This window comes from Perognathus longimembris, chromosome 6 (genome assembly GCF_023159225.1).
Source record: "Perognathus longimembris pacificus isolate PPM17 chromosome 6, ASM2315922v1, whole genome shotgun sequence".
In the NCBI taxonomy this organism is placed as follows: Eukaryota; Metazoa; Chordata; class Mammalia; order Rodentia; family Heteromyidae; genus Perognathus; species Perognathus longimembris.
Window position 1 is genome coordinate 11681213 of NC_063166.1, and position 27640 is coordinate 11708852.

The following is a 27640-nucleotide window of genomic DNA, read 5'->3' on the forward strand; positions in this document are numbered from 1 at the left end:
CTGCTGAAGACTAATTCCACTTAACCTCAAATGCACCATCCTCCTTGCCTCCACCTTTGAGAACTTGGATTACAGGTGTGTGCCACATGTCCAGCTCAGACACCGCTTAATGTACTAATAAAACATTTTGAGGACGTAGCAAATTATATTATTTGACTCTCAAACCGAAGCCTTAGATGGTAGGAGTCTTTTTTTTTTCTTTCTGTTTCTAATCCTGAGACTCGGAATAAGTACTCAGTGGTGAGTCAGGTGTCCCCCTCTGCTTGCGAACTCTCTAGCTGCCCAAGACTGGCTTGGGGGGGGGGGGGTGGGATGGACAGCAGAGCTGTGGATTTGGGGAACTTCTCACGCCAAAATCTGAAGCCAAAGCAAAGGCCACAGGTGGTGGGGGCCTAGAGGTGACAGGAGGAGCTGGGGGTGGGGTGGGGGGGGAGCAGAGATCCCAGAAAGCCAGCCTAGGGCAGTGCGGGGGGAGGAGGGTAGGGAGGACACCGACAAGGTTGGATGGGGGTGGGGAGGGGAACAGGAAACCTGCCAGATGAGCCACTGGTTTCTATCATTGGGAGCCCAAACACCGTCTGGGATGCTCAGTCTCAAGGATTTTTCCTGCCAGGGCTGGTTTCAAACCGCGATCCTCAGATCTCAGCCTCCTGAGTAGCTAGGATGACAGGTGTGAGCCACAGGTGCCCGTGAGAATGGAGAATCTTTAATAAATAGTCTTCCCTCACTTTCCATTCCGTATTCTCTGGCTGAATTTCCTTCCAGCCTAGGAAAACTACTTCACGCTAAGATGCCCAAGCTTCACGATGACTCCTCTGCACTCCAAACTTCAGTTCTGGAAGAACTAATGGCTTCCAGGTGTTGGTCAATAAATCGTGCTAAGGTGTAAATGTCTGATAGAAAACCAGCAGTCCAAAGGAACAGTGTGCTCTCTCGTGGGTGTAAAACCCACCCCAAGCATCTCCATGGAAGTGTGGTGACTCCAGCACCATGGAGGAGTGAGGGTGGGGGTGGACGTGGGTATAAAGGCGACCGCAAGACCAGGTCGCACCTTCCTGGGGTGGTTTGGTGATTCTGGGTGAAGAAAGGTCTGTCAGGTAGAAGAGAAAGGTGGAAGCTGAGGCTCAGCCCCTTACCCAGCCCTGAACCACCTACGAGGTGGGCATGGGGACCTCCTTTCTCCCTCTGGGCTCAGTCCTACCTCTAGGCCCTTCAGACAAGGAGGGAAGGAGGGAGCCCTCCCACGCACCCCCAGATTCTTAGAGACAGGGACCGCTTACCTGCTGGGCCGCTGGGAACTGTCGCTGCCAGAGGCCCCTGGAGGGTCCATCCCAGCGCTGCCCCTGTGGGGAAGCCCTCTCCTTTATCCCGCCCTCTCTGGCAGGCTCCTCCCACTGCCCGGGCCTGTGGAGGTGGGCCTGGGGGTAGGGGCGGTGAGGCCTTCCGGGGTCTGTGGGAGATTACTAGGAGACATCAAGGGCTGGGATGTAAGCTGATCTGTGAGGAGCCATGAGGACCCAGGGACTCAGGATGGAGGCCTGAGGACTCAGAGTCCTGGGCTGCAGCGAGCCTGTGCTGTCTAAGGGGATTCATAACTCAGGAGGCCAGAAGGGGCTTCCCACGCCAGCGCTCGTGGAACCTGGCTGGGTGAAGAGGCCAGAAGGCAGGCTGGGGGAAGGTGGAGCCAGTGTGGGGTCAAACTGGCCAGGTACTGGGGAGATCCTGGTCTGTCCCCCTCCGTGAGGCCCGCTGTGGGAGGTGGCCAGGAGGAGGCCTGCCTGAATCGTGGTCCAAGGAGGATGGTGGAAAGCTGGGTGGTAGCAAATCAGCCAATCAAAGCCCGTGTCCTCGCACCTGGGCAACAGCAGGTGGTAACACTTACCCTTTAAGTTGTGAGGCTGGCGGGAAGTGATGTGTCTAGAATGCACGCACACACGGGGGCTGGAGGAGGAATAGCAGTGGCAGGAGCACACAGGGCCAAAGCGACAATGCTACCCCCCTCCTGGCAGTCCTCAAGGCCAGGAACAGAAGCAGATGAGTTCGGAGCCCTCCCCTCCACGGAACTGAGAGGAAGCCGGGTGTAGCCCGGGTGAATTTTACTGCAGCAGACTGCGAGGATGTGGGGCCCTCAACAGCTGAGACAGGGCTTCCCACGTCTTTCCCCCATCCGGTGGTTTGGGGAAGGACAGGAAGGTGAGAGAGAGGAAGAGGGTCAGGGCGAGGGGTGGAGCTGCCATTCGCCAGACTCCGTGTCCCACCCAGAAAACAAGCACAAGAGCCCACTGCAAGCCAGGCTGTAATTTCACTGTCACTTCCTTCCCTTTTCCTCCAGTTCCCCGGGGGCCGTCGCTCTCCTGGCTGACAGGGGCCCTCGGGAGCTGAACCCAGGGAGCCCGGAGTCATCCCTGCTCCAGGCCTTCCCCGCCATCTTGGTACTTGTCTGGTGTTGATGCTTGGTGCTGTTTGTCTGCTGGCTCCCGGCCTCTCCCTTCCTCTGCTCCCTTGCATGGCAGGGGCTAGAAGGTTCCAAGACACAAGCCTCCCTTCAGCCTGGCTCAGCGGGTGGGCTCAGTGGGCACACGGGAAGGAGGGAGAAGTGTCCTGCCCTGACACTGATGGGTGCCTTTCCGACCGGGGCCACTAAGTGGCGCTGCAGGCAGCAGCAGTAGCTGTGTGTGTGTGTGTGTGTGTGTGTGTGTGTGTGTGTGTGTGTGTGTGCGCGCGCGTGCGTGCTGTCAGGTGCTAATTAGATCAGCAGGGGCTCGTGGAGTTGTCAGTGTCTGCGTGCCTGCATTTCCCCTTTTAGCTCTGGGGAGACTGGCTTCCTGTGTTACTCCTCAAATCTTAGCTTCCTCTTCTGACTTCTAATCCTCGTGCGTGTGTGCGTGCGTGCGTGCATGTGTGTGCGTGATGTGCCATTGTTGGGGCTTGAACTCAAGGTTTCATGCTCTTGCTTGGCTTTTCCCGCTCATGGCGGGTGTTCTACCACACCTCCACACCTCCAGTCTGGCCTTTTGCTGGTTAATTGGAGATTCCGAATTTTGTGGACTTTTCTGCCGAGGTTGGCTTCAAACCTGGATCCTCAGAGCTCAGTGTCCAGAACGGCTAGGATTATCAGCGTGAGCCACCAGCTCCTGGGGCCTTGCTATGTTGCCCAGGCTGGCCCCAAACCCCTGGGCTCAAGGAACCCTCCGACCTCAAGTTCCCCAGTCTCTGAGGCCACAGTCATCTCTTTGTCCGGGCTGGCCTCAATCCTCGATCCTCCTAACTCTGCCTCCCACACAGTTAGGATTCGTCATGAGCCACGGAGAGCTTTTTCTCTATATATTTTTAACTTTTTGATTGGAGTCCGCTATATTGCCCAGGCAGACTTTACACTTCAGAGCTTGAGAACTCGTCCTGCCTCAGCCTTCTGGGCAGCTGGGACTACAGGTGTGTGCCGCCTCACCTGGCACATAGCTCTTTTCGTTGTGATTATCTCGGGTGGGAGGGTGTTGTGAGTGGCAGGAAGCCCCCTCTTGCCTCACACTGGCTACTGAGGGCTGGCTGCCCACAGTGGTGCTAGCTGAGGGCGAAGTTCTGGGGCAGCCATCCAATGGCTGGGGTTTTCCAAGTCCCACATAGCATTCAATGCCGGGGCTCACTGTCTCCGTCAGGGGCCCCCTGTGACCCCCGTCTGCCTCCCTGGCTGGTGCCGCCGCTCTGCAGGGAGCGCCCTGCCTGCTGACGGGCAGAGGTGGGCAGCACAGGGGGGCAGGAAGGACAGTGGTGCGGACCGCACAACTCCCCCCACCCCACTGGACATGGAGGAGCCCCAAGATCAGTATGCAAAGAACCAAGTCAGCTTCCAGTCAACTCTTAAATACTTAATTCTCATTTATTTAAATTTCTGTCAGTCTGTGTACACTATTTATATTAAAAACACAGGAAGCTGGGGCTCCTAGCAAAAATATACATTTCAGTTCTGGAGATTGTTCCGACGGCGCAGAGCAGCCCCGCAGGCCCGGGCTCGGGCTGGCCGGGGCAGGACCAGGCCCCCCATGCGATGCTTGCTTGATTCACAGCCTTGGCCCAAAGGTCTGGCCAGCCTGGGTGGGGGTGGGGGGGGTCCCGGGGCGCCGGCCACAGCACCGGCAGGGACCCCAGCCCCGTCCTCTCCAGGCCATTTCCTCCCAGACACACCCTTGGGAAGGCTCAGGCAGGACCTGGGCCTGGTGGCGCCTCCTGCAGGCCAGGGTGGGCTCCCGCCCTCCTGCTCTGTCCCCCCCTCCCCCCAGGCCGAGCCCCACATGGCCGAGGGGGTCACAGGAGAGCTGGGGAGGAGGTGGGTGGCAGGGCGGGCTCAGCAATCCCTGGCAGCTCCTGCGGGGCTGGTGCTGGCTCTCGGGGGGCCAGAGTGTGGGCCCTGGCGTCCCCAGGAGGGTAGAGGTCACGTGATCCAGTGCCTAGCTGCTCCATGGAGCAGCGGCGTGTGTGTGTGTGTGTGTGTGTGTGTGTGTGTGTGTGTGTGTGACAGAGAGAGAGAGAGATGCTGGCATCTCCTGGAGGAAGGACTGGTGCCGCTGACCACTGTGGGCACTGCTGGGATGGAGGGCAGCCAGGGGCTTGGGGAGGGCCCGGCCCGTCCCCTCCCTAGCTCCGACTCCCACACTCCCACTCAGACTGTGGGCTGAGAATCCTTTCTCTTTTCAGCGGCTCTGGGCTGGAGCGTTCATGTTCCGCCTATCGCTGCAGCGCGTGCCTCCAGCCTGGCTTTGTGTGGCTTACTTTTGGAGATGGAGGCTCGGGGTCCCCACTTGCTGGAACCCCTCCCTCCGTGGGCCAGCGCAGGGCCCGTGGGGATCCGTGACTTAGAAAGCTGGCGCGGAGACGGCCAGGCAGCCTTGGCTTTGGGCCAGGGCAGGGGTGAAGAAAGCCCCTGGCTCCTACCCAGCGCCCCGAGCCCTGCGACGCTGGGCCGCGCGGCCGCGGTGGGTCGGGCCGAGCTTCCCCAGGAAGCCAGGCCCAGGCAGCATAGTGTTTCTTGGGACCCAGAAAGCCAGGCCCGGACAGTGTAGTGTTTCTTTGTATGGCTCAAATCTTTTGTATGAAGATGGGGGGCGAGGGGGGGGGCAGAGGCGAAGCCCTAGGCCTGCAGGGGCGGGACAAGGGGCGGAACAGGTGCGGACGGCAGGCAGAGGTCCTGCCCTGGGCTGCTGGTGAGACAGAGCCAACAGAGGGCCAGGGTGGGGCCAGGAAGGCACTGGGGAGGAGAGAGACCCGCAGAGGGCAAGGGAGGGAAGACAGGACCGAGAGGGGGGCGACAGACGGGAGGCTCCGGGAGCCTCGGCTTCGTGCGTCTGGAGTGGAGTGTGCCCGGCTGCGCGTGCCGCGCCGAGTGCTCGTGGGCTGGTCCATGGGACGGTCCCACGGGGGGGGGGAGGCTCCCCAGGAGGCCTGGGCAGCCTCAGTACATGTCCTTGTAGATCTCCTGGAGCAGCGGGTGCAGCAAGGTCTCGGTCTCGGTCTTCTTCAACCACTGCATCATCTGCGCATGCTCAGTGACCAGCTGCCGCAGGTCGGCCATCTTCTGCAGCAGCTTGGGGAAGAGGTACTGGCTGTCGGGGTGGTTGGCCTGCAGGTGGAACTCGAGGGCACGCAGGATGGTGTCCTGGATGGCCTCCACCTGCGGCACGTTCATGAGGCCTGGCCGGTCTGCGGGGACATGGGCATTCATGGAGTCCCTGAAGGGGGGTGGGGGGCTTCCTGCTGCCTGTTGGGTCCGCACGGGCTCCCCGGGCGTCCTAGCCCCACCGCAGCCCCTCCCACCTCGTTTGTGGCCACTGTTTCTGTTGTTTTTTTTCTCCATTGGGTAGGGGAGTGATGCATCATGGGGGAACATTCGGCACCCAGATTCCAAATCTACTCTGGACGTGGCCCGTGAGCTTGCTTGCTCGTGGCGAAACGGGGAGCGCGCTGCTTCCCGCCCCAGGCGGCTGGGGGGCAGGTGAGGCGCAATGTATTAGAAACAGGCCGGTTCCTGTGTGGACTGTGCTGGGATTTGAAAAATGCAGGCAAAATGGAGAAATTTCCCTACCACCTACAAACGAACCCCGAACACCTGACGGACGACGATGTGTCCTCCTTCCCCTCTGCACCTCATCCCCGCGAGAGGGCCCAGGTCCTGCGCCCCCGCCCCAGGCCCTCCTTCCTCCTGCTGGCTCACCTCCACACAGGATGATGGCTGCGATGAAGAGAGCCAGGTCACTGTCATCGAGTTCCAGGGCATTGAACTTGACGGCAAACTCGAACTTGGGCTCAATGATGTCGCTGAAGGGCTTGCGGAGGCTGCGCAGGAACTCGTGGGTGACGAAGCCACTGCCGTTGGCCACCAGCAGCCCGTCCTTGTTGACGATGGAGGCCAGCATGGCGAAGATGGCCTCGTGCACGCCGTACTTGAGGAGCGTCACCTGGTCGTTGAGGAAGAGGTTGCTGAAGTTGGGGATGCTCTTGGCGAACTCGGTGAGCTCCCGCACCGTCTCCACCGTGGTGCACTGGCAGCGGTAGAAGACGTGCACGCTGATCTCCTTGTAGGGCGGCAGGCTGTTCACCAGCTGCTTCCACACCAGGCCCTTCTCCGCCTGCCACAGCGTCTCGATGTCGTGGATCACAAAGGGCTGAAAACCAGGCCTGGTCAAAGCCGGGCCTCGGGGGACCCCTGCCCGCACGTTCCCCCACACCCCGGCCTGGACTGCAGTCAAGGGGGCGGAGGAGGCCCGCTTCTCCCAGGAGGCGGGCAGGGCACTCACCGCAGTGTGGCTGGACTTGCCGGTGAGGATGCTGCGCGCCTTCTTTTTGGTCATGTTGAAGTTTTTCAGGTAGGCGTGGTAGATGCGCTTGGAGAAGGCCTTCAGGTCGGCCAGCTGCGGGTTGTGCTGCTGCCCCTCGCTGGCCGTCAGCCCGGCCACCAGCTTCCTCTTCTCTGCCTCCGGCATCCGGCCAAAGCGGATGGCTGCACAGGTGGGGGCACCACTGAGAAGCTGGCAGAACCAGCACCCGCCACCTCCCGGTGTCTCTAAAGGCACGCAGGCAAAAGACGGAGCCACCCTTGCCGGGCGCGGGGCCCTCGGAGGCTCGCGGGGGCAAGATGGCGGCGCTGGGGTCGCCGCCGGCCTGTGCCGCCGCGCAGCACCCCACCGGGGCAGCACATTGTGGCAGCCAGGCAGACATTTTGGAGGCCCAGGCGTGCGCCCCTGTTCCTGCTTGGCACGGGGACAGGCTACTTCACCTTTCTTTTGTCATCAGGCAAGATGGGCTGACACTTTTTTTTTTTTTTTTTTTGCCAGTCCTGGGGCTTGGACTCAGGGCCTGAGCACTGTCCCTGGCTTCTTTTTGCTCAAGGCTAGCACTCTGCCACTTGAGCCACAGCACCACTTCTGGCTGTTTTCTGTATATGTGGTGCTGGGGAATCGAACCCAGGGCCTCATGTATACAAGGCAAGCTCTCTTGCCACTAGGCCATATCCCCAGCCCTGGGCTGACACTCTTAAAACCTACTGTGACTGGAACGATTGAGGGGGACCATGTGCACAGTGAGCACTTGGGAGGCCACAGGATCCGGCTTGCCAGTAAAGGGGGAGGGAAGAACCCGGGCTGCCCCAGGCCCCTCCCAGGCCCCCAGTGGAACGGGGCCAGATCCCACCACAAAAGCTGCTGACAGAGGACTTGTGTCTCACCACCCTCAAGGACGTGAGGAAGTTGGGGTTCCCACAGGGGAAGGCTGCTCCAGCAGCTGACCACCGCGGAGCTGTAAACAAGTGTCTGAACCCAGCCCTTGTGGCTCACGCCTGTCATCCTAGCTACTCAGGAGGCTGAGATCTGAGGATCCTGGTTCAAAGCCAGTCCAGGCAGGCAAGTCCCTGAGACTCTTATCTCCAATTAACCTCCAGAAGCCAGGGAGTGGCGCTGAAGCCTTGAGCAAAAAAGTTCAGGGGCAGCACCTAGGCCCTCAGTTCAAGTCCCATGAACAACAAAAAATAAAATAAGATAATCAAGTGTCTGATCTTGAGGGCACGGGGTGGGGGGAGTTTTGAGATATCCGGTCCTGGGGTCAGGTGACAAGGCTCTGCAGGAGGCCTGACACTGCTTGGCTGGGGTCTGTTCTCAGAAACCCTGTGGGCCAGGTAGGGGAGCCGCAGGTACGGAGGGGTGGACACGGCCCAGCCTGGACCCAGTGTGGGTGCCAGGCCGTGTGGAGCAGTAGGTGGACATGGTGGACCCGGCACAGGTCCAGAGGGGCAGAGGCAGCCGCCGCAGTCCCCGTGCCGGTGTGTGCCGGGCACCCCCTGGGCACCCCCTCCGGCCATGCTGGTGCCCTCACCATTGTGCGACATGCCCAGTGCCAGGCACTTCTGGAAGCGGCAGTACTGGCACTTGTTGCGGTTCTTCTTCTGGATCTTGCAGCTCCGATCGCACTTCTCATACTCCAACTTCATGCGGATCGTGCGGCGGAAGAAGCCCTGCGCGTTGAGAGGGAGGGGCTGAGCAGCCCGCCAGGCACGCACAGGGCGTGGACTGCTGCGGTTTGTGAGTGCTGGGGGAGAAGTCTTTTGGAGGGGAAACAAAAGCCTTTGAATAATTAAAATTACATACCATATTTGCTTCACAGAGGGAAGTCTTAACGTTTCTTAGTTTGGGAACATAAAGTTGTCTCGTGGCTACCTTGATTTACTCATAACCGTAGCGGGTTCTGTGTACTTGGCAAGCGGTAGCTTTATGAAAAAAACTTTTTTTTTTTTTTTTTTGGTGTGGTACTGGGGCTTGAACTCCGGGTGTCAAGTTCCTAAGCAGAGGCCCTACCACGTGAACCACGCCTCCAGCCCAACCTGTGGGGTGGTGAGGTGGAGCAGCCAGGAGGAAAAGCTCGGGAGTCCACTGGAACAATAATGTAACGTTTCTTTTCTTCTTTTCTCAAAGAGCCTCTCAGCCCCGAGCGCTCGCTCCTGCATAGGAAGGCGCGCGCGGCCTGCGCGCGGTGCAGCCTGGGCCCCAGGGGGCGCTGCCACCCGCAGGCTTGCAGCGAGTGGCGGGGACCCTGCAGGAAGGCTGCGGGGCCCAGGGGATTCTGTAGTGTGCATTTTCAGGGCCCCCCTGTGGAGGTAAACCTGCCATCACTGGAGGCCCCCCACTCCATACCTTGCACCCCTCGCAGGCATGCACGCCGTAGTGGAAGCCCGAAGCCTTGTCCCCGCACACGCGACACTCCATGTTGAGGCCGCCGCCTGAGGCCCCGTCACAGCCCATCTGCAGCTGGTCCAGCAGCGAGGGTGGCGAGGCACTCTGGGAGAGGTCTGGGGACATGGGACACAGGACAGAGGGGCTCAGTGCTTCTGTCAGCCAGGCCTGGGGCAGGGCGGCAGGCGGCAGGAAAAGCCCACCGCTTGGGCTCGGGAGGGCCTTGGTGACGGCGCTTCTTCACCTGGCATCTGGGGGACGGGCAAGGCCACCAAAGCTTTTCTCCCACAGCCTGACGCCCGGCAGGCAGGTGCGCGGTACTCGGCAGCCCAGGGAGCACCAGGGACAGAATCTGCAGCGGCTCCTTAGCAAGCACTCTCTTGGTTTAGAGGCTGCCTGCATAGGTGGTGTGGGGTACAGAGCGGACCCCCCACCCTGGGATCCCCATCCATTTGTAGACTCTAGGGTGACAGGAGTGGGTCTCCCCAGAACCTCAAACTTCTTTTTTTTTTTTTTTGGCCAGTCCTGGGCCTTGGACTCAGGACCTGAGCACTGTCCCTGGCCTCTTCTTGCTCAAGGCTAGCACTCTGCCACTTGAGCCACAGCGCCGCTTCTGGCCATTTTCCATATATGTGGTGCTGGGGAATCAAACTGAGAGCTTCATGTGTAGGAGGCAAGCGCTCTTGCCACTAGGCCATATTCCCAGCCCCCTCAAACTTCTTTAAAACTCCTTGGTCCAGGGCTGAGAAGGTGGCTTAGTGGTAGAGAGCTTGCCTAGCATGCATGAAGCCCTGGGTTCGATTCCTCAGCACCACATAATCAGAAAAGGCGGGAAGTGGCCCTGTGGCTCACATGGTAGGGTGCTAGCCTTGAGTTAAAAGAAGCTCAAGGGAGAGGGCCTATGTCCTGAGTTCAAACCCCAGGACTGGTGGAAATAAAACAAAAGACAAGAAAAACAAACTCCTTGCTCCACAAAGAGCACAAGTATTGGTGAAACTGATCAAGCTAAATACCGACTTGGCCATTTTCCTAGTAAATGTGCAGACTTCACAGTAGCGCCAGGAGCACCTGCAGGGAGCACCGAAGGGCACACCTCAGGGCACACCTCAGGACAGGTGTGGGCTTCCACACTCAGGGAGGACCTGTGAGTCTTCCCCAAGCCTCCCAGGAGGCCTCGGGCGTGAGCGCGGAGGGACCTGCGCGGGGCCCGTCCTGCCTCTGCCGTGCGGTCGCCTGTCTGTCTTCTCTCCTGGGCGGGCGCAGGGATCTCACAGGCAGGCACTGGATCCCCGAGCCAGGAGCCGGCCATCTGAGAGGGAGCGCTGAACGCAAGTTCACCCGAGCCATGGCGACCTTGCTCAGGCCAAGGGACCTGGCTCTTCCTCACCCGGGGCCCCTCCCGCGTGGCCTGTTTTCCCTCGGGTTCCCAGGACGGTCCCAGCTGACCACAACCTAGTGCTGCTACCCTTCTGGCTGAAGTTTAGGGGTGACACAAGTCCTTAAAATGGCCTAGCACCCTACCTTCCAACTTCAGTCCCTCCAAGGATGGATACAACCCCCCTTTTGGCCCCACAATCAGGAGCATGGGCCTCTCGCTGTGGGGAGGGGGGAAGGTGCTGGGGCGGGGGGGGGGGGGGCTTGGGCTTCTCCACCCCTGTCCTCAGCCACAGGCTCTGAAGGACTGCTTGTCACCAGGCAATGTCCACCAGACGTAAGCCAACAGGCAGCCCGCACTGCGGCCCAATGCCAAGATCCACGCATGGCGGGAGCCATGTTGGGCGCAGTGGTTCCCGGGAAATCAAGGCCCTCAAGCTCCCTGGGAGGGGATCCTGCCCCAGCTCGGCAGGACCCCCACTCCGGGCGGCATTAAACTGCCAGGAGGAGGTGCTGGGGGACGGGGTGCTAAGATGAACAAAAGCCCTTTGTGGCGAGCTCTGCAGGCGGGCAGGAGGGCTCCTGCGCTTCCTCCCCGGACCTGGGCACTGGGCGCGCACGTCCACCTGCTGCTTCCGCGGCCTGCATGGCCGTCTCTCGCCACACTGCCTTCAGGTCCCAGGGCCGGCCTCCTTCTCCCCCGGGGGGCACTGGGCGAGTATCGGGTCGTTGGCTGCTGCTGGCTCTGTGTGGCACTGCCACCTCTGTTCATCAACAGATACTTGGTAAGCACCTGCCGAGTGCAGGGAGGCCCCGACCCTGCCCTCAGATTACAGAGGGAAGAGATAAGAAGGGTTGGGCCAAGCAGCGTGGTGGCAGAGTGCCTCCCTAGCATATGAGGGAGGGAGGGAGAGAGAAAAAGAGGAGAGGACGGGGAGGTGAGGAAAGGGGACTAGAAAACTAGAATAGCCAGGCACCAGTACCTATAATCCTAGCTACTCGGGAGGCTGAGGGTGAAAGGACTGAAGTTGAAGGCCAGCCTGGGTAGAAAAGTTTGGGACACCCAGAGCTGAGCGTAATGGCATATGTCTGTCCTCACAACTATGCAGGGAACTGAGGCTGGGACAGACAAGTCCATGACACCCCATGTCGGGAGAAGAAGCCAGGTATGACGGCGCATGCCCGCTATCTCAGCTATGATGGGAAGCTTCTGGTAGCAGTACTGCAGAACAGACGTACTCAGCAGTAGAGTGCCTGCTTAGCAAGCATGAGGTTCTGAGTTCAACTCCAACACTATCACCATCGAGCAAACAAACAAACAAGAAAACCAAAACACAAAATAGAGAATGGTGAATCAGGAACGAACCACCATGGCACCTGGTCGGGAAGTCTTCTTCCTTCTCTGGGCTCAAAGGTGGACCACCTCCATGCTGGCTTCCAGGTGAGTTAGAACAGGACTTGGACCAAGAGGCCCAAGTTCAAATCCCAGCTCCACCACATTCTAGCTAGTGGTCCTGAGGTAAAAGCTAAGTCTTGGGCCCAAAGCTGTAGCCCTGTGGCTCTTGGTTTTCTCATCTATAAAATGGAGACAGACGTTTGGACTTGAGTTTGGAACGTGGGCACATTGGGAGAAATAGACTGGGCCAGTAAAAGGGTCTTTGTGGTAAATGGGCCTAGAACAACTGGACCTAACTCTTACATATAGCAACACACACACACACACACACACACACACACACACACACACACACGTGTCCATTATACCAAGCAAGAACGTTGTTATGATAAACAATAATCCAAGGTCACTGCAGAGGGTGACGCCAGGTCATTACCCCAATGTTTAGATTCAAAGTAAACAAGAGAGTGAAATATCAGTTTCGCCATCTTTGATTACAAGTTTGGCAAACAGACACTATTGATCTTATTTCCACAATGTGCTTGTGACGAGCACTTTCGCACAGGCAGCTGGTAGAGTCCTCAGATATCAGGTACCCGTTAGCTCCCGAAACCGGGCAAATTCTGCAGGAGTCAGGCTGGGATAGCAGGCAGTTAGTTCCTTGCTTCTGCCATCCGGCCAGCCTGGGCGCAGGGCCTGACCCTGCCGGGATGCCACCACCGCGCGCTCGTAGGGCAGGGTGGCACGGAGGAGCGCTGCGAAGGCGGATGGCATGTCCCGCCCGCCTGCCTCTCGGGCTGGGGACGTGGAGGCAGCACTGGTGCTGGGGGCACGGTGTCTATACAGAACCGGGTGAGCGTGGTGAAGCAGGGCAGGAGATGAAGCAGCCATCTTCGCCTTTCGACTCTTTCCCAGGTCCTTACTGGTCCCAGAGGGGACACTGGGGTCAAGTTACAAACTCATGGGGGCGGAATCGGGAGGCAAACACGGAGAGCTGCAAGCACTGGCCGGGCCACCACGCACAGAGGCCACCTGGCATCCCTGCTCTGCCCTCCTGGAGCCCTGGCGTGGTCTCTGCGCTCCCTCCCCGGCTCGCTCCCTTGCAATCCTTTCAGCGGTTCACGTTAACCTCATGGAAAAGCGGCAGAAGCACTGTTATTAAATGAGGAAACTCTTGCAGCTTGTTGAGAAAACACACAGGGGTGGGCAGCATCTAATGGCGGGCAAACCCAGGACTGCTGAGTTTGCCTCACTGGCTCTTCGCCATGCACTCTTCTAGTACCTTCTGTGAACCTTGGGGAAGAGATACCACTGACCTCCCTGCCCTTGTCGGTGACTACAGGGCACCCGAGTGGCTCGGGGCCGGCAGACCTAAGCAGTTCCTCACAGATTGCCTTCCACCTTTTCCTGTGAGCAGCACGGCAGTCTCCGGGCTGCGGGCTGCACCTCCACGCAGGGCCCTCTCCTACGAGGGAGCCACGGGGTGAAGAGAACGAGCACCCCACTGCCCTGCAACCCTTGGCGGCTGGAGGACCTGCCCCTGCCCCTGACCAACAAGTGACTAGGTGACACCTCATCTTACAACTCCTTCGCTGATCACTGGTCATGCTTCGCTGGTCAGAGCAGAAAGTGTGTTTTCTGACCATTTACTTGTACTGTTCACCCGGGACGTCTTGTAGAACACAGATTTCATAGACGTGAAGCCATGGCTGAGGAGGAAGCCTTCATACCTCCACTTCAGCTGTTTACTAAGAACAGGAAGTGAACAGCAAGCAGATCAGGGCACAGCACCGAGCGAGTGCCTGCTCACCGGCCACGCCCTGAGTCCCCGCGTGACGTCACCACGCCCGCGGGCTCACCCTGCCAAGCCCCTGCACTTTGGCCTGCACGTGAACACTGCGACTTCCCAGCGTGATCCGGGTCCCACCCGGGGTGTGAGAAACTCTGCGGGGACCCAGGTGTTAGACGAGGTGAGCCAGGCAGTGGGCTCAGCCCTCCCGACACCCCTGGCTCACGGCTGGCTCCAGGATCTTCCCTCGGCTTCTCAACCCTCTTGTCTTTCCTCAGGTCTGGCGGGGAATCGTCACTCCAGGCCACCCCTCTCTTTTGAGAAAGGCTGGGTTTCCAGAGCCGTCCTGGCCACCACTAACCAAGTAGACTATTCTGGGAGTGGGAGACGCCATTCTTTCTGGTCCTAGCTAGGCCTTTGACCCACTGAGTCACGCCCAATGCCCGGGTGCATCAGGACTGCCGGACGGCTCTCCCTCGGCCTAGCCCACCTGCTTCAGGAAGAGGAAGAAGCTTGCTTTGCAGGCTCCAGGTGGCATGGCTCGAGGATTTGGGCCCCCCTTGGCTATGAGCCCAGGCAGGAGCCTGCCCTACTCCAACATCTCCACCATCGCTCTGTGCCTGCTCAAGGTAGACTCCAGGAATCGGCACCGGGCCGCCCGGATGATGGCAGGGCTGCGCCACATTCCTGGCGCAGTGCTAATGCAGGCCCAGGTACCTCGTGGTAGCAGGGGTGGCACAAGAGTGGTGGCGGCCTGCACTACAGATGCCCGCATCCATGTTGCCCACCGTCCCGGTTTTCCAGAAGGAATGGGTGCAACCTGCCCACTGCTGGTGAGCAGCAGGGCTTCCTCACGCTCTACCCACTGGGTGCCGTTCACGCCCTCCGCCCCTGCGGCCCCTCCTCACCTGTGCAGCTGCTGGAAGGCAGCGCCTGCTCTGGGGCTCCTTCGGCCGCTGCCTCTTCCTCTTTCTCCTCCTCTTCCCGGACCTCAGGGGCCGCCTCCGGTGGCTGCTCCATGGCTGATCTCCGCTCGGCGCCACGCCTGCAGGCCTGGTCATAGCTCTGGCATCGTCTGGGTCTGGGGCCGAGCGCAGATGGACCTCACAGGGCAGTTCCTGTCAGCCTGGGCGGAGGGAGAGCGGAGCTGAAGGGAGCTCTGGCACAGCGGGAGGGGGCGGGCACGGGGCAGGCTCGCGCGCCACCATCGGAGAAACCGCAGGATTTCTTTCCCTTCTATACCAGGGCTTGAACTCAGGGCCCTGTGCTTGCAAGGCAGGTATGCTGCTATTGGAGACAGGTCCCCAGCTCTTTGTGACCTTTTATTTTTTCCCGGGGAGCTCATTTTTTGCCTGGATGAAATCCTATTTATGCTTCCTGAGACGCAGATGTGTGCCACGACACCACAGATTTACCGTTCAAACAAAAACACACAAGATACAGGAAACTACGTAAATAAAAATACACGCTGTTCAGGGGCAAAGAAGAGTTAAGCATGACACTAAACTCATGAAAACTTTATAGGCTAAAGATTATGGGTAAAAGATCAACAAGCTTGATTACATAAAAATAAACTCTGTACATAGTAATAACCTTAAGAAAGACAACAAACTGAGAAAATCATTTGCAAAATTTTATCCGGGAGCTAATTTCCTAAAGTGAGTAATGCACATTATAAGTAAAAGACTAGCGATACAATAGAAATATAAAAATATAGTTCATGGAAAAAAGGGTGCACATTTGGGCCCTAAACATAAAAAAGTGAATTCAAGATTACTCTAACAAAAACACACATTAAAACACCATGGAGCTGAGCACTGGTGGCTCACACCTGTAATCCTAGCTGCTCAGGAGGCTGAGACCTGAGTAGTTCAGCTCAAAGCCAACCTGGGCAGGAACGTGTGTGAGACTCTTATCTCTAGTTAGCCACCATACCTCTGGAAGTGGCACTGTGGGGACAGCACCCAGGCCCTGAGTTCAAACTCTAGGACCAACAGGAAGAAACAAAATGAAGACACGGAAACACCCTTTCTATAATCAGAATAAAACATGTTAGCATGCTGGTTTGGTAGAGAACTTGCAGTGCTTGTGCAAGGGCCTGAGTTATGCCCTCAGCACTGCAGAAAACAAAAACCACCAGAAGCAGAAAAACAGAAACAAACAAAACTATGCAAGCATACTGCTGCTGACCGTGTGGAGAAACACCCTATGTCCTTGGGAGAATTTAAATTGGTGCGGCAAGAGCCGCCCATACCCACCTGGCCCCTTTTGTTCTTGACATGGGCGTCTCCCCAAACTTTCCCAGGTTAGCCTCAAACTAGAGATTCTCCTGAGTAGCTGGAACTACGAAAGTGTACTGTGTACACCTGCTTGGGATCAGATGCAGTTCTGGACTCGAGCTGCATTTTTGGATTTAAGACCAGGATCCTTGGCTCCATACCAACATTTCTCTCAGCCCAAGTTGTCTCTTCTGGTGATGACCTATGTCTCTCTCTTGGTGGAACTGAGGTTTGAACTTGCTTGCCTTACACTGAGTAGTCGGGTGCTCTATCTTTGAGCAGCACAGGCAGTCCAGGTTGGAATCTCCTAAGGACACAGCCAGAGGGCAAGGGGCAGAGCCACTTGGCTGTGGCAAACCCACGCCCTTCCCTGGGAGGTTTCACAGTCAGATCTGGCGGCCACCCATCCTGCATTCTGCCAGAAGCCAAACCATTTTCACACAGCTCTGGCTGCTCACCTGCAGCGGATCCCAGGAACAACCTGGCGCCCAGCAAAGGCTGGAGCCCGAGGCCCTGCAGCCCACGAGACAGCGCGGGGATGCTCAGGACCAGTCGGGAGCGGCTGCGGGTCCGGTGTGCGCACACACCTGTCCTCTAGGGGGCGCAGGGAGGGCGCGGCGCCACCCATCTCCCACCGACAGGTGCATTTTGTGGGCAGAGGGTGAGGAGCCGAATCCGGGGCGGCCCAGAGCTCAGGGAGGCATGGTCTCAGGTCAACAACAGCCAGGCTACTTGGGCAGCCCCCCAAGTGCTCCTCCTCCTGCTCCCCCTCAGCAGGCTGTGCTCAGTGAGAATGCTCCAGCCCTGTCGGGGGACCCCTGGGGCTGCCAGGCGGTGCTGCCTGGTGGGCTCCCCCCAAATACAGTGGCAGGCAGGGGGCCACCTTTGTCACCACAGTGCCAGCTGCTGTTCTCCTGGGCAATGGTAGCACAGAGTGGGAGAGTAGCCAGCTCGAGGCCACCCAGTAATGTCAGGTGCAGGATTTGAACCTTGGCTCCTCTGCCATGTGCCTCACATATGGTGCGGGGTAAGACTAGATCCAAGCTGGTGGGTCCCTGCCCGGCAGGGGCTCCGACTTCTGGGGGTATCTCTCAGTTGGAATCCTGTCAGGCCACCAGCCTCCAGCTGTTTCTGTCCAGAACAGCCTGGTTAAAACCCTCTGGCTGTTCCTGGGTCACGGCGGAGACAGCCACAGGCCCTGGTCCCCGCCCGGTCCTCCAGCCCCAGCTCCTGGCTCTGCCTGCTACTTGCCCTGGGCTCCAGCATCATATCTGAACGTGGAGATGCGCGCCAGCGCTGGCTGGAGTGCTGTCCCATCTCCCTCGGCCAAGGTTTCTCTCCTTCAGCGCTCACCCGGGCCTCCCCTTCCCCAAAGCTCTCCTGACTCGTGGCGTTCCGCTCCTTCCCACTGCCACTGGGCTCCCAGCCCACCAGACCTGCCTGCCCTGGCCTACCATGCTGTCGGTTTCCCGAGAAAGTCCGTGGTCTTGTGATATGGGTCCGCAGTGCCTGGCACGGTGCCCCAGCGGGTGCTCCGCGTACACCCGGTGAGTAAACATGGAGAAGGTGGAGCTGGCTTGCCCCGTGTGCAGTGCAGCGCCAGCCGGGGGAGCCATTCGCAGTGCTCCTTCAAGTTCATCCCACCAGCTTCTGGGTCAGGCTTGGGCTCAGACCCGTGGCTCTAGGGCCCGTGGCCTGAGGACTCCCCCCCTCCCCCCGAATGTCAGCCTCACGGGGCCATGCGCTCACCAACCCAGGCCGTGGGTGGGCTAGATGCGCGCGCAGCCTCCATGGGTACTGGCTCTCAGGACCAGGAGCCTTCACAGAGCCATGCCTCCTATCAACCAGGGGGGCAGGGAGTCCCCTGCCCTGGGCACGTGGGTCTCGCTCTACTCCTCCCTGTGCCCAGCTGGCTTGGCTGCTGCTTCCTCCTCACCCACTGCACCCCTGCTGAGGGTGTCCTGTGCCCCTGTGTGTGGCTCAGATCAGCAGGGAGGTGGGGAAGGGGAGGCCCCCTAGGGAGGATGGTCCCCGGGTTCTATCCCAACCTTTGCTATCAATCAGTAATCCAGGTGTTGACCCAGTGCCGCGATTTTCCAGGTCAGAGACTCCATGGTGCTTGCTGCTTCCCATTTGGCAATCCAGGTCACCCCATCTCCTCAGGGCATGCAGGAGCCAGGCTGGAGTTACCCCTGCAGCCACCTGAGTCCAGCTCTGCACTCTGAACAGCCTGGGGGCCAGTTCTGTTCAGGGCACTGGAGCCTGAGAAAGGACAGGCAGGAGGCTGCCCTGCCCTTCCACAATGCCAGTTACCACGAGAGTCGGCTTGCCGAGGAGCTGGACAGAAAGCAAAGGGAATAACCAAGCCCCAGGGGCAGCATCCAGAAGAGACGGGAGGTGGGAGCTCTTGGCTGAGCTAGGGCAGTGTGTGTGCATGCAGACCTGTGTGTGTGTGTGTGTGTGTGTGTGTGTTGGGGAGGAGGCTCAGGTGAGTGGTCTACCTTCACTAAGCAGGAGACCTATAGCACTGCCTGCCTTTGCCTATAGCCACCCAAACCACAGTTTTACAAACAGACTTGTAAAAAATGCCTGTCTTGGGCTGGGGTATGGCCTAGTGGCAAGAGTACTTGCCTCGTATACATGAAGCCCTGGGTTCAATTCCCCAGCACCACATATATAGAAAACGGCCAGAAGTGGCGCTGTGGCTCAAGTGGTAGAGTGCTAGCCTTGAGCAAAAAGGAGCGGGGGACAGTGCTCAGGCACTGAGTCCAAGGCCCAGGACTGGCAAAAAAACAAAACAAAACAAAAATGCCTGTCTTGGGCTGGGAATATGAATGTGGCCTAGTGGTAGAGTGCTTGCCTAGCATGCATGAAGCCCTGGGTTCGATTCCTCAGCACCACATAGACAGAAAAAGCCAGAATTGGGGCTGTGGCCTTGAGCAAAAAGAAGCCAGGGACAGTGCTCAGGCCTGAGTCCCAAGCCCCAGGACTGGCAAAATAAGTAAATAAATAAAATAAAAAGCCTGTCTTCACACTGAAAGGAAACTATTCAAAAGAAACTATTCTTTCTTTTTTTTTTTTTTTTTTTTTGCCAGTCCTGGGCCTTGAACAAGGCCTGAGCACTGTCCCTGGCTTCTTTTTGCTCAAGGCTAGCACTCTGCCACTTGAGCCACAGCGCCACTTCTGGCCATTTTCCATATATGTGGTGCTGAGGAATCGAACCTAGGGCTTCATGTATATGAGGTAAGCACTCTTGCCACTAGGCCATATTCCCAGACCCTTCACGGGACTTTTTACAGCAAGGGCTAGGATATTCGGCTAGAACTTTTTTGGAAGGAGAGCAGTTCTGGGATTTGAACTCAGGGCCTCCATGCACTCTACCACTTGAGCCATGCTCCCAGCTGTAGTTTTGCTGTAGTTATTGTTGGATAGTTTCTTATACTTTTTTCCTGGGGCTAGCCTCAGGCTGCCAACCTCCTAAATTGCTTCCAGATTAGCTGGGATTACAGTCTCACCCCACCCCACCCCACCAAGCCTGTTTTATCTATTCCGATGGAATCTAGTGGTTTGCCCAGGCTAGGCTTGAATCAGTCTTATCATCCCCGCCTCCCATACAGCTGTGGTTACGTGTGAGCTGTCTCTCCAAGCCCTTGTATTTTCTTCATTACATTTCCTTGTGGTCCCCAGTTTCTTTGGAGGAGCATGAGGTGTTTTATGCTGGGGGGGGGGGGAGAAGACACTTCTAAGTGTTTTGAAAGAAATACACCCTCCCCCCACAGCTACAGGTTCCAGGAGGGTCAGATCTCTCCGACCACAACTTGAAGAGAGCTGAGGTCTGCATTGCTCAGAGGGAGCAGAGCAGGTAAGGGTGGCTCTGCTGGCTGGGACAAGCTGGGGGACCCTGAGGTTAAGGCTGCTGGGGTGCCCTTCCTGCTCCCCAGCCTCTGCCTGGCCCTTGCGAGCTGTGTCCAGCTGCTTTCATTCACTTGTTCAATAAATATTTGCTCAGCACTTACCATCATGTGCCAGGCCACATTAGTCAAAGACTGACACAGATAACGGTGACCAATGACCAGGGATTGAAGGACATGCCCTGGGGCTTGCTGGGAACATGCTGGTCCAGGGTGTTTGGGAAGGTCTGCCCGGGTCTGGCCTTTGAGCTAGGGGCAAGCTGCACAGATTCCTGAGAGCAGAAACCTGGATAGGCTCAGGCAGGAAGGACAGAAGGGCCGGGGGCTGGCTGGGCTGAGGCCAGATCCCTCTGGGGTCCTGTGGGACCAGGGATGCATTTTAAGAGTCCAGAAAGCCAGGCGCTGGTGGCTCAGGCCTGTCATCCTAGCTACTCAGGAGGCTGAGATCTGAGGATCACGGTTCAAAGCCAGCCAAGCAGGAAAGTCAGTGGAACTCTATCTCCAATTAACCACCAGAAAACCAGAAGTGGTGCTGTGGCTCAAAGTGGTAGAGCTGTAGCCTTGAGCAAAAGAGCTCAGGGACAGGGCCCAGGCCCTGAGTTCAAGCCTCACGACTGATACCCTGCCAAAAAAGAAAAGAAACACAAAGGTGGGGGGCAGAAACAGGGTTAACTGGAGCAGGGAAGTTGGTGTGAAGGAGCGGCACCTCCCAGAGCCCTGCAGAGCAGGCACAGGAAGAGACAGACCACGGAGCAGAGGGACTGGGCCTGGCCTGCCTTGGAGCCCAGTGCCTCTGCTACCCACCCGAGTTCTTGCTGAGCAAAATGTCCGTTCAGTGACCCACCAGGCCCCTTGCTGTTCTGACCTGCCCAGCCTCCCATCTCCTAGAGCAGCTCTGGTATCAGTGACCCTGGCCTGGCCACTCCACTCCATCCCCCAAAGATCCCCAGACAGCGGCTCAGCACTGCCCTGGGGGCACTGACCCCCATTACCAAGACCAGGGGCCTTCGCTGTTCCCAAAATGCTTTCATGAGCATTCACTTAACCCACAGGGTGCTGCAGACAGGATGGCACACACTGAGCACCAACAACAGAGTCTTTCATGGTGTGTGTGTGTGTGTGTGTGTGTGTGTGTGTGTGTGTGTGTGTGTGTGTGTACATGCATGCTCGCACGCACACAGCAACTTGAACTCAGGCTTTGACCTCTTGTTTAGCTTTTCTGCTCTAGACTAGGGCTCTCCCACTTGAACCACACCTCCACTTCTGGCTTTCTGCTGGTTAGCTGTAGATAAGAATCTCTCCAAGTTGTCTGCATGGGCTGACTTCGAACCTAGACCCTCAGATCTCAGCTTCTGGGTAGCTAGGACTACCAGCATGAGCCACCGGTACCAATCTCGAAATTTCCCATCTTAACCCCACCACTGGCCACCTGGTGAGGAAGCTCTGCTTCCTGTAGGGTCCATGAACTTCGGGATATGGCAAGGACAAGGGCAGTGCCCCTGACAGGCAGGAATGGGGACCCACAGGCTCCGGTGACTTCAGAGCCTCCCTAGGAAGGGAAAGACATGGAGGAGCCACACAGACAAGAGACCAATCAGCCTGCTCTGTGCAGGAGAAACTGTGGCTGTCAAGTTCAAGCTTTACCCACAAATGTGCATGTCCTCTGATCCTGCAATTCCCTCCTAAGAAAATACACAGAGCTGTTTGCTCCAATTTGACTTATAATATGGAAAATCAGAGATGACAGAGATGACAGAGGAATGGTTGAGTAAATTGAGCATACCCAGAAAGTGGGGGCCTCTGCAGCCTTTAAGCCATGTCTTCTTAGACATGGCTCATTATATGAAGAACTGCAGAATGTAAAACTCCAAGAGCATGCTTCTTTTTTTGGGGGGGTGTGGGGGGGAAGTCCTGGGGCTTGAACTCAGGGCTTGGGCACTGACCCTGGGCTTCTTTTGCTCAAGGCTAGCACTCTGCACTTGAGCCACAGAACCATTTCTGGCTTTTGCTGGTTATGTGGTACTGAGGAATGGAACCCAGGGCTTCATGAATGTGAGGCAGGCACTCTACCACAGAGCCACATTCCCAGCCCATGGGCCTGGCTTTTTTTTTTTTTTGCCAGTCCTGGGGCGTGGATTCAGGACCTGAGCACTGTCCCTGGCTTCTTCTTGCTCAAGGCTAGCACTCTGCCACTTGAGCCACAGCACCACTTCTGGCCATTTTCTGTATATGTAAGTGCTGAGGAATCGAACCCAGGGTTTCATGTATGTGAGGCAAGCACTCTTGCCACTAGGCCATATCCTCAGCCCGATGGGCCTGGCTTTTGAGAAGCATGTGCTAGCCTTGTCTTCCGTGACCCGCAGCTGTCGGGAGCCCCCTCCTCCCTTCTTTCCCACCTGCCTCGCCCCCTCTTCATCTCCTCGGCCAGTCCCTGGCTGCAGTTTTCCTGGCACGTGAGCCCCTGTCTTTCTTCCAGTGTCATCATCTCAGGGCTGCTTCTTCTGAAACTCAGCCCACCTTGGAGAACTTCCACCCCTCCCTCCCTGCTTCCGGCCTTTCCAGTACAGTTACTCCTGTTTACTCATCTGTTGGGTGCTTATCTCTTCCCCACAGAATACAAGCCTTAGGGGACCGAGATCCCCATCTGCTCCACTCACACCACCTCCAAGTCTCAAAGGAGCGACTGGCAGACAGCAATTGCTCAATCAATATTTGCTGAAAAAACGAACAACTTCTTGTCATTGGGGAAAACTTGTCCACACAGCACCCCCTCTGAGGCAGCACGGGGAGATCATTTCTCCCGGGGCCTCAGTTTCCCCATTCGCACCCTTCAGGTCAGGACTGCTGGTGGGGCTGGCGGAGGGGGCCTGCCTGGGGCCAGTGTTTCTGCCGGTTTGCCAGGCGGAGAACGCGGACTGTTTTTGTAAAGGCTGGGGTGAAGGTGGTGGAGGTAGGGAAAATGCAGGCTACCCAGCCTGGATACCAGGTGGCAGGGAACGCAGCCAAATGCGTGGAGAGCCTGAAACGCTCACCATGCTGGGCTCAGGCAGTGCGTGGCACTCCCAGGTCCCAGGCAGCATTCCACGCTCCTGATACAGTCACACTGGTTTAGGTTCCACGGGAGGACCAGAGACAGGTCACACGCAAGTTATGGGAAACACTAAGCTCCTGCGCTGGGCCCTGCCCGGGAGACTCAGGCGAAGCCTCACAATGGAGTCACTCATGTCAAAGTGATTCACCAAACGGAAACCAAGGAAACCAAGGTCTCTCGCTCTCTTTTCCTCCTCCTCCTCCTTTTTTGTTTGTGGTTCTGGGGTTTAAAGTCAGGGCCTGGGACTTGGGTAGGAAGGAGTTCAAAATCAAGCTACCTGACCTTCCTAGAAACCAGAAGAGGGAGGGGTGAGAGCTACATTTTTCCCACCACGTCAGTTTCGAATGGAATGTTAACAAAAAATTCTCTGCTTTTATCTTTTTTCTCCCCAGTCCCAGGACTTGAACTCTGAGCCTGGGTGCTGTCCCTGAGCTTCTTTTGCTCAAGGCTAGTGCTGCTCTACTTCTGGATTTTTGTGGTTAATTGGAGATAAGAGTTTCACAGACATTGCTGCACAGGCTGGCTTTGAACTGCAATCCTCAGATCTCAGCCTCCTGAGCAGCTAGGATGACAGGAATGAGCCACCGGTGCTCAGCCTTATTTCTGCTTTTATACAGCCCTTTTGGGTCTAGAAAACCAACCTCTCTTTTTGCCCTATGGATTGAAACATTGCCTAATTCTAAAAGTCACAAAGCAAATCACGTCTGTAAGCTGAATGGCTGAGGTTTTGTTTTCTAGTTTCCAGACGAGGTAAGTCCCCAGGGGGCCCCGGTCAACAGGGCAGAAGTCCCCCGTCACCACTGCTCTGCCTGAACCCGAAGGCTAGAAAGTCCTTCCACATTCTGACCCACTGGACTCTTCCTCCCCCCTCCCCCACCCGGTTGTCCTGCCTGAACTCTGGCCACCCAGTCTTGGTGCCCTCTCAGGCATGTGGCCTGGTGTTTCCTGGTCTCTCCTCTTCCTCAGTTAATCATTGCCCTCTCCTAACTCCCAGTCGTTGTGAAGACTTGCAGGGACTGGAAGGACACGTCCAGTGCCCTCCAAGAAGAACTCCCGGTGGACGAGTGCCTCCCCATCTGTGCCATGAAAACAGCCCACTGCTGGTAACGACTCGCAGCCCCAAAGTAACTAAAGAAAGCCCGCACTGGGGATCCGAGGCTGACTGGAGGCCTCCTGGTGCCCAGGGCTGGGGTTCCAGATGTACACTGTGATGCTCTTACATGCATTACTAGCAGACAGTGGCCTCTGGGTGTCACAGCTGCAGCAGCCTGCAAGAGCCCTCCATGAAAAAGCTGGCCACAACTGGGAAATCATTCCTCGGGACTCAGAGCCAGGGCAATGGGAAACACCAGAACAGGGATGGGTCAGGGATGCATTCAGAATGGAAGGCCTTGTGTGTCAGGCCATGTTAAGCTCCTGGAAAGAACCATGCAAAACAGTGTAACCATTCTTGATTTTCTAGACAGAGAGCAGCTGAATAAATGCATCACAGAAGGGACAATTGGGGGGGGGCTCTGCTTTCCTCTGGGGTTCTCCTGCCCTAGAGTGCCCTCTGTCCCCACCCACCTGGCTGCCAGGTAGATGTTGTCTTCAAGCCGCAGGGCCCATGGTGGCCCAGGCCGGGGCAGGACTCGCAGCCACTCAACAGGGTGCTCTTTGCTTGGGCCTTGGCCCAGAATCTAGCCATTCCCTAGAGGCCTGAGGTGACAACAGAAGGTCGGCAGGTGAGGCTGAAAGGCTGCCTCTTGGGGTGTCCCGGGGCTATGGCAGCAGGAGACCACCGTCCTGACAGGAGGGTCTCCCCCGGGGAGGGGGAGGGGTCCTCACAGGAGGGTCTCCCCTGGGGTGGGTCCAGGGGAGGCTGGGGACTTCTCTTGGGGGTCAAGTGCTGCTCAGCTGGAAGAGGCTGGGAGGAGCAGTGCTGGCCAGTGTGGCAGGGTCCCCACCACAGCTATCCTCTCCACCCAACCCTGGGGGGCGCCTGCTTGCCAAGGCTCTGGCACCTCTCCCCCATTAACGCTGAGGCGGGCTGTTCCTTACCCAGCTGAACTGCTCTGGGGTACACAGGCCCCTCTGGGGATCCCAGCACCGCCTGGTCCAGGGGCACACGGGGCCCGCACTTCCTGTCCAGCAGGTGGAGGCTGGAGGGAAGCCAGCAGCACGCGTCTATAACCCAGTGGGAAAGCGTTTCTTCCAGGGGTGGCTGGGAGTGCCCGACAGCCGCCTACCCGCTGGCCGACGTGCCAGGCCTTCCTACGTGTGGGCCCGCCACGCAAACCCAGCGACCCGGCTGACGCCCGGGGCGGAGGTTCTTTGCTCAGCTCTGAGCAGCAGTGCCCAGTGCTCAGGCCACCCACGCTGACCAGCCCTGAGAGGGCACAGAGCAGGGCTTGGTCCCCAAATGCTGGCCTTGGGCAAAGCACTTGGCCTCTCCAGGCGTCTGTTTCCTTGTATGCGCAATCTTGCCCAGCTCAGCAAGAGGAAGTCCCTCGGTCAACAGTCACGGGAAGATACTGTACGCAGGACCCAGTCAGAACCCCAGTATTCAAGCCCCCAAGGCTCGTCTGCCCACACAGGATGTTTCTTAACTGCAGCTAGAACAGACATGGGAATGGAGGCCTCTTTTCCAAAATGGCCGTCGGATTCACAAACAGGAGCCCATCCCCTCTGATTCACTCTGCCTTAAAACTAAAGTAGCTGTCCTTGATAGCAACTTGGGGGGTGGCGGTCAGCACCAGTCCACTAGCGCCGTGTGTCTCCTGCCAGGAGAGGAGGCCCGTCCCCACTGCGAGCAGCTGCAATCTCAGGATGGGACAGCAGCGTTTCTCAAGCTCTACCCATTTACTTGTTTGCATTGGTTTTGGGGCCTGAACTCAGGGCTTAAACAGTGTCCTCGAGCTTTTTTTGGTCAAGGCTAACACTCTAACACTTGAGCCACAGCTCTACTTCCAACTTTTTGATGGTTAATTGTAGATAAAAGTGGCATTCATTCTTCTGCCCAGCCTGGCTTCAAACCTTGATCCTCTGATCTCAGTCTCCTGAATAGTTAGGAGTACAGGTTCCCAGGGAAGCTGGCTCCCAGCTTCAAGCTCTAACCTTCGAGAACAACTTTTTTTGGCCAGTCCTAGGGCTTTGAACTCAGGGCCCTGGCTTCTTTTTGTTCAAGGCTAGCACTCTACCACTTGAGCCACGGCGCCACTTCCGGCTTTTTCTGTGTATGTGGTGCTGAGGAATGGAACCCAGGGCTTCATGCGTGCTAGGCAAGCTCTCTACCACTAAGCCACATTCCCAGCCCCACAAATCAACTTTAATTTGGTGTTTGTTTTGTGTCTTTGGAAGTACTGTTGTTGTTAGGGTAGTTCTGGTTTCCTGAGACGGGATCTTGCTGTATGGTCCGGGCTGGGTTGGACCTTGTGATCCACCTGCCTCAGCTTCTCTAGAGCTGAGATCACACATGCATGCCACAGGCCCAGATTCTTCATTGTATGTGAATTCTCTCTTTCTTAACCACTGTCAGTCATCAGATGTCTGTATCAGATAAGGACCATTTTATATGCTAATGACCGTGGGAGAAGGCAGGGGTCTGAAAGCTCAGCTCTACCCCTCTCCCCCCCTTACTCGCTGACCCTGAACTTCCCAGCACCTAGGCTCTCCCTGTGGTGGGCCTGACATAGGCGTGGCTTCAAGGACAGCCCCGCCCCCTCTGCCTCACACCTCCTCCTCCCCCCTCCTCCTCCAAATCTCAGCTCCAACTTCACTTCTTCAGACAGACAAACTTAAAGTCCCGGCAGCTCCCCATCACAGCTCTTTCCACGCGTCTGTGCTAACACACTTGACAGACTTTGGTTTGATTCTAGTCATTTTCCCATTTGCTTTTTAATTGGGGTATAAGATGTTCCAGGTGAGCGTAAACAGCCACACTAACCTAAAGTGAGGTCTTACATTTATACCACCATGAAGCCACCACCCAGGTGAAGATGGCAAGCACCTCAGAAGGCTCTGGGCCCCATCCATTCACTCTGCTGACCTCTCTTCTGACCTCTGTCGCCACAGAGAGAGGAGGCACTGAGTGGCTCCTGCTGCCCTTTGGTCCTCACAGTGCTGGGCACAGAGCAGGCTGGCCGAGGACCAGACCAGAGGGGCGGCGGAGGAGGAGAGAAGCGCCAGGACAGGGACCCGCTGCCCCCGCTGCTCTCTTGTCTTACAGGCCACGTGCCTGTAATCCTAGCTACACAAAGAGGCTGACATCTGAGGATCGTGGTTCGAGGCCAGCCCAGGCAGCCAAGGCCTTTGCAGCACAACAGCTTCCTTGAGCACAAAGCAGGCTTCCTGGCCGGGCATCCCTGGGCGGAGCAGGTGGAGAAAGGTCCTGCAGCCTTTGTGCCAGGCCAAGTCTATCTGCCCCTCCCACCACCAGGCGGCTCCGAGGCCTCACCCATGGCTTTCAGGGTCAATGGAAAGAGGGGAAAGTGAAGTGGATTCCATCACTGCCTCACTAATTTGTCTGATGGACTCCTGCCCTTGATGTGGGGCTCCATGAGACTCCCCTCACCCCCCAAGTAGCTCATAAAATCCAAGTAATCCAAGC

At 57.4% G+C, this 27640-nt stretch overlaps 1 protein-coding gene across 2 annotated transcripts in view; it reads right to left on the bottom strand.

Moving 5' to 3' along the window:
- Positions 1 to 3854: 3854 nt before the first annotated feature.
- Positions 3855 to 27640, bottom strand: part of Ppard (peroxisome proliferator activated receptor delta) — a 49708-nt gene continuing 25922 nt past the window's right edge. The window contains exons 3-9 of one of the 2 annotated variants that reach the window (XM_048347897.1): positions 14680 to 14897; positions 9174 to 9328; positions 8359 to 8497; positions 6789 to 6991; positions 6206 to 6656; positions 5420 to 5694; positions 3855 to 5369 (exon numbers count right to left, since the gene is read on the bottom strand). In XM_048347897.1, coding sequence (XP_048203854.1) covers positions 5447 to 5694; positions 6206 to 6656; positions 6789 to 6991; positions 8359 to 8497; positions 9174 to 9328; positions 14680 to 14791 — 1308 coding nt within the window. In that variant the 5' untranslated portion in view covers positions 14792 to 14897 and the 3' untranslated portion in view covers positions 3855 to 5369; positions 5420 to 5446. Of the gene's footprint in view, positions 5370 to 5419; positions 5695 to 5835; positions 6029 to 6205; positions 6657 to 6788; positions 6992 to 8358; positions 8498 to 9173; positions 9329 to 14679; positions 14898 to 27640 lie in introns of those variants that run through there. The other variant, XM_048347898.1, reaches the window with a different exon arrangement.